The sequence below is a fragment of the Callorhinus ursinus genome, unplaced genomic scaffold (assembly GCF_003265705.2).
Source record: "Callorhinus ursinus isolate GAN/ISIS: 27379988/994484 unplaced genomic scaffold, GSC_fseal_2.0 scaffold63, whole genome shotgun sequence".
Lineage (NCBI taxonomy): Eukaryota > Metazoa > Chordata > Mammalia > Carnivora > Otariidae > Callorhinus > Callorhinus ursinus.
The window spans coordinates 8,319,619-8,332,101 of NW_027397125.1; the positions used below are offsets into that span (position 1 = coordinate 8,319,619).

Consider the following 12,483-nt stretch of genomic DNA (forward strand, 5'->3'; position numbering starts at 1 on the left):
CTGTAACTGGCTGAGTATTTATACACTCATGGAAAAATTCATGTTTATGTATACATACTCAAATTCTATAAAGGAAATAAACTGAGAAGTAAAATTTGCTTCACAGAAATCTACATTATAGTTAATTCATTTTTAAATAATATAAGATTTATATTTAAGAATTATAAATAATTCTAAATAAATAATTATAAGTAATTCTATACCTTAAATAATAATAAAGAATTATAAATATAATTATAAATAATATAAATTTATATTTAAGAATTATAAATTAATTCTAAATAAATTATAAATTAAGAATTATAAGTAATTCTACACCTTAAAAAAGGGAGGGGGTGGCTATATTTTAAAAAGACTTTTTGAAAAGTATGACACATACACTGGTTACATAACAGAATCATTTGTGCTCCTAACTGGTCCTTTCTTATTTCTATCCTTGATATGTCATCGGAATGATGGAAAATCCAGGGGTTCATTTCCATTGGAATTTTTCTATCTGGTATTTTTATACCAAATAAATGCAAAGCACAAACTAATATAGTATCAATTTTAAGTGCTCATCATTTAAACCTTTATAAGGCTAGTAATAGGTAAGAAAAATGTATATGCATTGTAATAAGGGCAGCTTTTTTTAATCTCACCATTCATTGACTTTTATAGGTCAAGAAGCATACTAGAGACTGTATAATTGATGTTATAGCATGAAGGATATCAAGATAAACTGGGAAAATGATACATTTGCCATTGGTAAACAGAAATTTATCAAAAGACAAAGAGAAAAATACAACATGACTTGGCAAAAAGTCTATCAGTTAAACTAGAATATTCAAATTGGAGTGAAAAAGATTATAATCTGTTTGACAATGTTTATCAAGAAACAATATATTAAAAATGTTTTTAGTGTAAAGTGTGAATTCAAGTTTTAAAATTACTGTTTTGAGGGAAACATACTCTAAACTCAGGATAACACAACACTAGGGTGACATACTGAAGTTGAAGATGATGCTTGTAAATTTGAACCTATAACATTAGTCACCATTAAGATTACTTGCCACAGATGGAACCATTTGTCAAAAAGAAAAGGAACAAGTTACCTGATTACAGTAGTCTTAGAAAATACAAATTAAATGTTCATTTATGGTGTGAAACATGTTAAGTCAATTCATTTAATATAATGCTGAACTCAATTTTTCATTTGTTTAAATAGTGTTAAATAGGAGTATAGCACAACTAGGGAAATGATAAACATTTAAGAAGATTAAAATGTCAGTGGAAAACATATTTCACGTAGATCAAAAGGAAAGCCTTCATCCAAAAATACTCCTGAATAGGAAGCCAAAATAATTCCATTAGAACTTTGAGAGGAGCCCCAAAAGTCCAGTTTGAAAGATAAGAATATACAAACTCTTAAGCAAAACCAGAATATAGAATACTTTGAAACATCTACTTATATCCATTTTAATGAACAATTAAAGGATACAATTGTTAAAGACATTTAAAAGACTAATAGTGGGAAAAGACAGATGAATCAAATTTTGTTTATATCCTCAATAATTACAAGAGACTTTGAAAATGTAGTGTAATTCATGTTTTCTTTCCAGTTTAAAAATTTCTATCCATTGCCTCTATCTTTGGTGTCACTGCCACCAATAAACACAGTATACAGCTTAGAAATCTAATTACTATCTTCAACTAGGAAAAAGTAAATCAACATTATTCCTTTAAAAATAAGATATAAAGAATGTGATCCTACTTAATTTTGTCTCATGGTCCCACAATATTCTGAAATATCATGCCGAAATGTCAAAGTTTAAAAGGGAACACCATGATTTGCTGTACGTGAACCAAAAATTTAGCTCCTGTACGCTGGTATGATGACAGCTAGTAGTACGCAGAGGCTACAGAAAGACATCAAATACCTAAGTTTAGCTCACAATGAGTCCAAGGAAGGTTCAGTTTAATGTGAAACTGAAACATGGACAACATAATGCCTTCACGTAAATAGGCTACAGCTTTGTTCTCTTGCAGTTTAAAGGGACAGTGTAATTATCTTAAATTTACACAAAACATTATGAAACATGGTAGTTGTTCATGATTAAAATAAAATAGCAATGTAAATTAATTTAACAGTGTTAAATATATTCACATGATCACCACTGTGATTCAAAATGGCCACCAATGAAGTTACACAGCAATATATGTACATAACATTTGCCACAACAGTTTTTTGTAAGTTTGACTTTTGCAGACCAGGTAATTTCATGAGACAAATAATCTGGTATCAATTCTTTCATATTATGAAAGGAATTAAATGTTGTAAGTAGTTTCAATCCTCTAGGGGAGGGGAAGGGAGAACCTCTAAAAAGTCAGTGCAAATTGAAGAGAGTTCTACCTTCTTGAATATTTGAACCTGTAGACCAAGATAGATTCCTATAAGCTGAGGATAAACAAACCTTATGATATTAAAGAACCTCATAACATTGTCAGCGGCATTTAGCGGATATTTGCCACAAACAGGAATCCCAAGTCCTATAGCAGAGCCTTCTGAGAATATGGTTGCTGTGGCTGAGGTGGCTGTTGACTGCCTCCTGGTTGAGGCAGCGTTGATGATGTCAAATTATAGTTCGGCACCTGGGACATACTAGTTCCTGCATTCTGGTACACAGTGACATCAGCAGCAGCAGCAGCAGCAGGAGGAGGACTATATACTGAAGCCTGGTTGGGGTATGTATTTCCTTGAACAGAACTGACCATTGTGCTGTGGAGGGGGGAAAAAACACTCAATTAGATCAATACTGACTTACATAGCCATTTAGAGATAAACAGGAAAGCTATTCATTAAACATTTGCTCATTCAATCCATCCCATAAATATTTATTAAATACAGATAAGAGCCAAACATTTGCTAATTTAGGCACTGGGATGTTATAAAGAAAGAAGGAAAAAGAGTCCTTATTGTCAGGGAGCTTAAATTCTAGTAGGAGAATAAAGATATTAAATCTATAATGGGTCAAGTGGTAATAACTGGTAGGAAGAAAAATAAAGCACAGTAGGAGGACCAACAGCACCTGGGACAAGAGATCCCAGTTTATGAACAGTGGTACGGCAAGACCTCTCAGGTAAGACAACATTCAAAAGACAGCTGGAAAACAAGAGAGAGGGAGTCATATTGATTATCTAGGGTGGAGGGGGGGAAGTACATCAAGCAAAGAGGACAGCCAATACAGAAGCTTTCGAGGAGAGAAAATGCCAGGCATGTTCAAGGAGCAGAAAAGCAGCCATGACGGAGACAAGAATGAGCACAGGGGAGCACAGCATAACATAAAGGGGCAGAATTAAGCGGGAGGAGAGCCTTAGAACATGTGGTGCCTTGTAGATCGTAACAAGGATTCTGGCTTATATTTGAGTGAGATGACGGTAACTGACTGGTTGGTTTTGGACAGAAGACTGAGGGCATTTGATTCAGGTTTTAACAGACTGACTTTAGGCCAATGATAGATTACAAGGATACCTGAAAGGAAGCTACTACAATTGTCCAGATGAGAGATGACAGGTAGCTAGAGCCATGGCGGACATGGTAAAGAGGAGAGGAAAGGGTCGCATTATGAAGGCAGTGCCATCAAAATTTGCTAATGGGAAGTAGTCCAGATTGCCTGAAGTTTTAGAACTGAGTACCTGGCAGAGTGGCCATTCACTGAAAAGGAAGACTACAGTAGATTTGGGGAGGGAGAATCAAAGTACAGTTGTAGACACATAAAGCGAGAGATCTAGGAGATTCACAAAAGACAATGGACAGGCCTGGAGTCCAAATGAGAGGTCCAACAGTGTTCAGAGTCATGGGCCTGAATGAGATCCCCTACAGAGTGACTACGAACAGAGAAATAAGTAGTTTTTATTTAAACCCTAGACCTAGGAAAAAGGAAGATAAAGAGGCACTAGGCAAAGAAGACTGAGGAGTGGCAATAAGGTGGAAGGAAAACTAAGAGAGAATGGTCATGGTCAAGTGAAGACAGTATTTTGAAAAGGAAGTGACCATTGGATCTAACAGTACGGAAATCACTAGTCCTTGACAAGAGCAGTTCTAGCGACGAAGGGAGATGAAAGCTTAATAACTTTGTTTCTCTTATTTCCCTGAAAATAAAGCAGCATTTTAAGAGGCTTCCTGGGGTGCCTGGGTGGCTTGGTCGGTTAATCATTTTGATTTCGATTCAGATCATGATCTCAGGGTTGTGAGAGGGAGCCCAGAGTCAGTCTCTGCAACTGGGCATGGAGCCTGCTTAAGACTCTATCTCTCTCCCTCTGCCCCCATTCCCAACTAAAAAAATAATAATAATAAAATAAAAGGGGCCTTCAATCTACTCCCACCACATTTACTATCTGTACCACCCCCACTGATAAGACTCTGCATTCCCTCCTGCTGAAACTGATCAAGGTCAGTGCTCCCATCCAAGCACCTTCCACTGTGCATGGCTCCTATTCCACCAAAAACATTCCTTCAGAGTTGTTGCTCTCTGCTTCCTCTCTTCCTGTTCCCAACCTGCTATTTGAGTTTCTACTCTGTTTAAGACACGAGGTTAACTAAACAAAGAAAAATATTAAGAGCTTTAATACTGAGATTCCCCCCATACTTTTCATTAAAAATTGTAAAACAATCTATACAATGGGCAATTGCCCCAAATTTTCAAAATATTGCCTATTTCTAAACTTTTCTCCAATTGCTACACTGTTTATAAATCAATCATTTGTAAATTCAATCCTCTTCTACTGTGCAAAAAAACAAAAATTCATTATTATAATAGTCATTTACTGCTACATTCCACCTACTAATGTAACCACTTAAGTAAGGGTTTAAAAGCATTACCCATTATCATTCTATGTGTTGTGTTGTGAGATATAAAGTATAACAAGAAGTTGGATTTGATGCCATTACTTACAGCAGTAAGAGTCACAATACTAGTGTAATAAATACAACGTTGAGACCAAGTGTTTAGCTCTGTGGAGTCAAAATGCCTGGTTTTGTATCTTACCTCAGTAGGACTTTAGTCCTCCCCTCCGCGTCTCAGTCTCCCCTCTATAAAATGGGTGACAGTGTATCTACTTCACAGGTTATTAGAATAAAAGAGTTATAATACATGTAAAGCATACAGCACAGTGTCTGGTGCTTATTGAAACACCCCATAAGTGTTAGCTATTACTGCAGTCATTCCGATTTTGTACTGTATTTCCTATCTCATTTACAGTTCTGCCATCTACCTGAGGGCAAAACCCAGCAATTCACCCAATACTTCTCTTTCATATGGCTGCTCTGCCCTAGCTCCCCACCTTCACCCACATGTACTCATTCATTAATCTCCTGAATAACTCTTTCCCCATCTCTTATCATTTTGTCCTGCAGTTGGACAATCATTTCTTGCCTAATATATACAATCTCCCACTTCTTACCTAGGACCTAAAAATTCATCTATACTACTGCCATTTAAAGCCCTTTAACAAGCTTTCACAGGTAAGACCCAACCTCCTTAACATATCTAGGACCATTCATTATCCTTGCCAGTAACTCCAAGTGTATCTCCCCCCATCCCACTGAAGACTTTAATCCTTTAGTGACACCCCAAAATGTGCCAGGTACTGTCACAACTCCTCAGTTTACTCATTCCATGGGTACCAAGCCATTTCATACTACCAAGTCTTTGCTTATGATAGAAAATCTTTCTTTTTTCCTCCAGGCTAAGAATAACAAAGCTTGAGCATATTTTCTTGTAAATCTTCCCTGAATCACAAGGCTCCTAAAGCACCTTGCAAGTACCTCTATTTGTAATTTGTTATAATTATGTATTTTTTTGTGTCTGTATCTACTAACCAGTAAGCACCTTGAGGCTAAGAAACTCTATAAACGGTCAACTAACATTTGACCAGAGAACCAAGAATATTCAATGAAAAAAAAAAAAGATAGCCTCTTCCATAAATAGTGTTGGGAGAACTGGATAACCACAAGCAGAAAAATGAAATTAGACATCTGTCTTATATCATTCACAAAAACAAACCTGAAATGGATTAAAGACTTATATTTAAGACCTGAAACTCCTAGAAGAAAACATGAAGAGCTCTTTGACATTGGTCTTGGCAGCAATTTCCTGGCTATGATAACAAAAGCATAAGCAACAAAAATAAAAATCAACAAGTGGGAGTACATCAAACTAAAATGCATAGCAAAAGACACAGTCAACAAAATGAAAAGTCAATCTACAGAATGGGAGAAAATGTTTTTAAATCATATATCTAATAAAAGATTAATATCCAAAATATATAAAGAACTCATATAACTCAACAGCAAAAAAACTAACAACCCAATTAAAAAATGGACAGGGGAATTGAATATACAGGTTTTCAAAGAAGACATAAAATGATCAATAGGTACATGAAAAGTGCTCAATATTATTAATCATCAGGGAAATGGAAATGAAGAGCATAATGAGATATCACCTCACACCTGTTAAAGTGGCTATGGGAAAAGAGAATCCTTGGGCAGTGTTGCTGGGAATGTAAACCGGTGTAGTTGCTATGGAAAAGAGTATGAAGGTCCCCCCCCAAAATTAAAAATTGAACTCCCATATGATCCAGCAGTCCTAATTCTGGATATATATTCAAAGGAACTGAAATCAGGACCTATCTGCACTCTCATTTTCACTGCAGCATTACTCACAATAGCCAAGATATGGACACAACCTAAGTGTTTGTCATTGGATGAATGGATAAAGATGTGGGGTACACACACACACACACACACACAATGGAAATATCAACCACAGAAAGAAGGAAATCCTGTCATTTGTGACAACTTGGATGAGACATAAGGACATTGTGCTAAGTAAAATAAGTAAGATACAGAAAGACAAATGTCATATGATCTCACTTATATGTGGAATCCAAAAAAGTCAAACTCAGAGGAGAGGGGTAGTTAGTAGGGCTTGGGGGTTGCTGAAAATGGGGAAATACTGAACAAAGGGTACACACTTTCAGTTATAAGATGAACAAGTCTGGGGACCTAATAATATTGCATGGTGGTTCTAACTAATAACATTGTATCATACACATGAATGCTGCTAAGAGTAAATCTTAAATGTTCTCACCACAAAAAAAGAAATGGTAACTAAATGAGGGGATGGAGGTGGTAGCTAATACTATGGAGTGGTAATCATTTTATAACATATAGATGTATCAAATCAACAAGTTGTACACCTTAAACTTATACAATGTTTTATGTCGATCATATCGTAAAAAAGCTGAAAAAATTCTAAATCATACTCTGGCAGAGACTAAATGTTCAGTAAACATCTGTTTAATAGAAGTAAACTGAAATAAGAGAAAAGTACATAGCTTTGGTCACCTTAGTACTATCACTGCCATCATTGCTACAGGAAGGTTTAGGAAACTGCATCAGTATCATGTTACCAAATTATCAGTAAGATTGTCCTAGGGTAACAGAAGTCTGGACAAGTGATGACCCTAGAACCGAAATTATATATAAAAGAATAAGAAATTGCCTTCTAGGTATGAACTAAGGGACACTTAAAAACCTGCCTACCAAAAATAAAAGAAAAAAATAATTCCTCATTGACTATAATTTGTAATTACAAAGCTCAAGTCGAATCTACAGTACACCTCTATCAAGTATACTTCCAACCCCAATTCTTGCTCCTCCCAATTTCGTTTTCCTACATTTACTTTGTCCAATTTCGTTATCCTACATTTACTTTGTCATCAATTTCCTCATTTAAACACACAAAACACATTTTTTATATATTTATAAATATATGTTATACATACGTATGTGTATATATCTTTTTAAAAACTTCCTCAAAGCTTTTGTGAAGTCTTTGCAAGGAATTAAAAAATATATCTCACTGGCCTAATATAGCACTTGAAATTCCCACCAACACTTAAACATTTATTTATCAAATATTTACTGAGTTCCCAGCAGGTGTAAAACTCTATGCTACATAGTGTGCATACAAAGGTGAAAGAGACTTAGCTCCAGCTCTCAATATACAATAGTTCAGTGGGAATATAAACAATTAAAAAAGCAACAAGACAGTACACACTGTGCTGGGGTCCTGTGACAGCAACAGAAGAGGAACACTGTTGGAGAGGCGGGAAGGTAAAAGAGGCACTCTGGGAAAGATGAAGGTGAGCCAAGAATAAGAACTACAGAATAAAGAGGAATTTGCCAGGTACAGAGGGCTAAATATTTCCAGGAAATGTTCTACCAGGCACCTCTAAAAGGCACCTATTGAAATGTGCCTGTGTTTCTTGAGAGCAGACACTGATAGCTACAGTGTATCAGTGGAATCAGGCCCCTGAATACAGAGTAGGACCTGCATCAGGGATTCCACATGCTCACTGCTGAAGCAGACAGAGCAACCCACAGCAAAAAAGCAACACGATGCTACAGTGCTATAGCATTACACAGTTTAAGCACCCACCAACGGATTATCTCCAAGGACAATTTCTCAAGACCCTGACCAAAAAATGGTTCGGAAGTCAGCTCTATTAACAAGGGTGTTAGAGCAGTATGTGACACAGTAACAACAGACTAGCTGGAAGAGAGACAGCATTTCTGGCTAACAGTAAAGTATCTACATTAACTCATGCACATTCTCAACAATACCCACCTACTCTGTATCTAGTTTTCTAAAAAGCATGTTATTCCTTACCAATTTGCTTATTTTCCATGTAAGGGTATTCATTTTCATCAAATTTCAACTTAAAAAAAAAAGTCCTAGAAGAGAAAGAGCTATACCTAACAATTTTTTTCTCCTATGCTATATAACCCAGTAGGAAATGCCCTGTCTTTTGATGTCTATAATAGGCCTCCCCATTACCCTTCCTCTTAAGGCCACTTAGGAATACTAAATGTGATCACAAAATGATGTGTAAAAATCCCCAAGCATCCCCAGTGTGACCCTTTTGAGGATGGATAATACAACAGTGATGGTAGCATAGTGGCATTCCCGGGCAACTTCAACACTGATGGAAAGGTTTCTACAAACTGTGCCTATGCCACCAAGAAACTTCTGTTATGAGTCAGAATATCATGACTTTTAGAATGACACACTGAATTCTTAATGCCTATATTTTATTCACTTCAAAAGAAAAGACTTCAGTTTAAATTCCGACTGAAGCAGAAGAAACACATAATTGTAAATTTTATCATATATAATCACTTAACTATGACTGGAGGCATTATAAGTAAATAGCCAAAACATTGGTCTGTTATTTCATATTCAGCTACCGGACGCGTGAACTATAGAAGCATATGATTTCTTTTATCTCTCCTTTCAAACGGTTTCTCTTGCTGTAATATACTAAATTCTGACACAGGGCAAAAAGAAGGAAATATCTGTCTTAGGAGACATCCCAGAACTGTAAATTCTAGAATAATGATAAAAACATTTAGATTTTATACGAAATTTGTGGAGGATAAATTATAGTTACCAAATTTAAGTTTCATTAAAGTCCTTCGAATATCATCATATACTCAAATAAAAACAAAACCAAATTATGGGTTGGATTCAAGATGGCAGTACAGAAGACCCTAAAGTCACTCCAATCCATGAGTGTAACAAATACACAACTACATATGAAGTAATTTAATCTTAAAAAGACCAGAAAACTGGACAAACAGAAGCTCTGCAACAAAGGACAAAAACCACTGAGAAAGACGGGAGAGGCAGAGACACCATCTGGACAAAAAACCCCATCCCAGGCACTGTGATCCACAATTGGAAGAGATCTCAAATATACATACATTTTCCCTGAGGAGAGATCTAACCTTTAGATCCCACATGAAAGGAGCCCCCAAAACGTTGGGCTTTGAAAACCAATGGCAATTATATCCAGGAAAACCACAGACTGTAGGGAACAAAGAAACTCGTTCTTAAAGAGCTAGCCATGCAGACTCACTCAAAATCCAGCACTACAACACAAATTTGAGAAGGGCCTACACCATATGTAAATAAGAACCACTTCATAATCTTGAAGTGCCTACCAGACCCACACCACAGACTGGGCCCTGACACAGCAGACACGCACACACAGTCCACACAGGGGACACCCGGTAAGCACCGAGCTCTGCTCAGAAGGGATTGTGCTTGTGTGCTCTACATGAAATTTCCTACACAAGGCCACTCCTTCAAGACAGAGAGAAGTAGTTAATTTACCTAATACAAAGAAAAAAACACAGGAGTCAGGCAAAATGAAGAAACAGAGGAATTATGTTCCAATGAAAGAACAAGAAAATATATGAGAAAAAGACATTAATGAAACAGCAATAAGCAAACTGATAAGAGTTCAAAGTAATGGTCATAAGGAAGCTCATCACACTCAGGAGAAGAATGGATGAACAAAGTGATATCTTCAACAAACAGACAGAAAATATAAGAAAGTACCCAACAAAAGTTACAGAATTGAAAAATACAGTAACTGAACTGAAAAATATACTGGGCAGGTACAACAGCAGCCTGGATGAATCCAAAGTTGTAATATAAAGCAATGAGAACTCATCCAGAAGGAACAGAAAAAAAGAATAAAAACAAATGAACACCTTGAGTAAAATATCAGGCCGAATAGCATTCCCATTATAGGATCCCAGAAGGAGAAGACACAAAACACCAAAAAACTTATCTGAAGAAACAACAGTTGAAAACTTCACTTATTTGGAGAATGAAATGAACATGCAGGTCCAGGAAGCTTGGAGAGTTCCCAAGAAGATGAACCCAAAAGATACACACCAGGACATGTTATAATTAAAATGGTGAAAGTTAAAGATAAAGAGAAAATCCTAAAGCACAAAAAGAAAAACAACTTATTCATACAAGAAAAACCCCATGAGGCTATCAGCAGATTTTTCAGCAGAAACTACAGAAAGAAGACAGTATTCCTAGTGCTAATGGAAAAAAAAATCCAACCAAGAATTCTCTACCAAGCAAGATTATCATTCAGAATTGAAGGAGAATCAAAGTTTTTCAGATAAGCAAAAGCTAGAGGAATTCATCACCACTAAACCTGGCTTTACAAGAAATGTTAAAGGGATGACTTTAACCTAAAAAGAAATGGCACTAATTAATAACAAGAAAACATACAAAAGTAAAAATCTCATTGGAAAAGGTAAATATATAGTAAAGGCATATCAATCACTTATAAAGCAAGTATGAAGATTAAAATACAAAAACAGTAAAATTAACTAAAACTGCAATAATTAGTTAAGGGACATATAAAATAAAAAATGCAAAATGACACACCAAAAATATAAAAAACGGGACTAGAGGGAAAAATGTAAAGTTTTGAAATGTGTTCAAATTTAAGTTGCTATCAAGTCAAAACAAAGTTATATGCACAGCAAGTTATATGTGAACCTTATGGTAACCACAAAGCAAAAACTTAAAGTAAATATACAAAAGAAAATGAGAAGAAAAATCTAAACATACACTAAAGAAAGCCATCAAGCCACAAGAGAGGAGAGAAAGAAAAGGAACAGAGAGGAACTATGAAAATAGCCAGAAAACAACTAACAAAATGGCAGGTAATATATACCTATCAATAATTACTTTAAATGTAAATGGACTAAACTCTCTAATCAAAAAAGATGGAATAGATAAAAAAACATGACCCATCTATATGCAGCCTACAAAAGACTTACTTCAAAGTAAGGACAGAAACAGACTGAAAGGGAAGGGCTAGAGAAAGATATTCCATGCAAATGGAAACAAAAAGAAAGCTGAAGGAGCTATACTCACATTAGACAAAATATGCATTAGAAGACTATAACTAAACTGAGCCTGGGTGGCTCAGTCCATTAAGCATCAGTCTTCATCTCAGGTCATGATCTCAGGGTCCTGGGATTGAGCCCCATGTCAGGCTCTCTGCTCAGGAGGGAGTCTGCTTCTCCCTCTCCCTCTGCATCCCCCACGCTTGTACTCTCTCAAATAAATAAATAAAACCTTTTTTTAAAAAAAAGACTATAATAATAGACAAAGGGCATTACATAATGATATAAAGGTCAATCCAAAAGAAAACACAACATTTATAAATATATATGCATCCAACATAGGAGCAATAATATATATAAAGTAAATATTAACAGACCTAAAGAGAGGAATGGACAGTAATACAGTAACAGTAGGGGACTTTAACATCCTACTTATATCAATGGGTAGATCATCCCAACAGAAAATCAATTAAAAAACATCAGCCTTAACCAACACATTAGACCAGATATACTTAATAGAAAATTATAGAACACACATCCAAAAGGAACAGAATACACATTCTTCACAAATGCATACGGAACATAGTCTAGGACAGATCACATGTTAGACTACAAAACAAGTCTCAATAAATTCAAGAAAACTGAAATCATATCAAGCATCTTCTCTGAGAAGAAAACTGGAAAAACTACAAATAGATGAGATTAAACAATATGCT

The 12,483-nt window shown here is 35.7% G+C and overlaps 1 protein-coding gene across 2 annotated transcripts in view; it reads right to left on the reverse strand.

Moving 5' to 3' along the window:
• Positions 1-1,442: 1,442 nt before the first annotated feature.
• The window catches only part of STAM (signal transducing adaptor molecule), a 93,530-nt gene continuing 82,489 nt past the window's right edge, over positions 1,443-12,483 (reverse strand). For both annotated transcript variants that reach the window (XM_073885624.1, XM_025892013.2), the window contains one exon: positions 1,443-2,758. In XM_073885624.1, the coding sequence (XP_073741725.1) occupies positions 2,530-2,758 (229 nt within the window). In that variant the 3' untranslated portion in view covers positions 1,443-2,529. The remainder of the gene's footprint in view (positions 2,759-12,483) is intronic.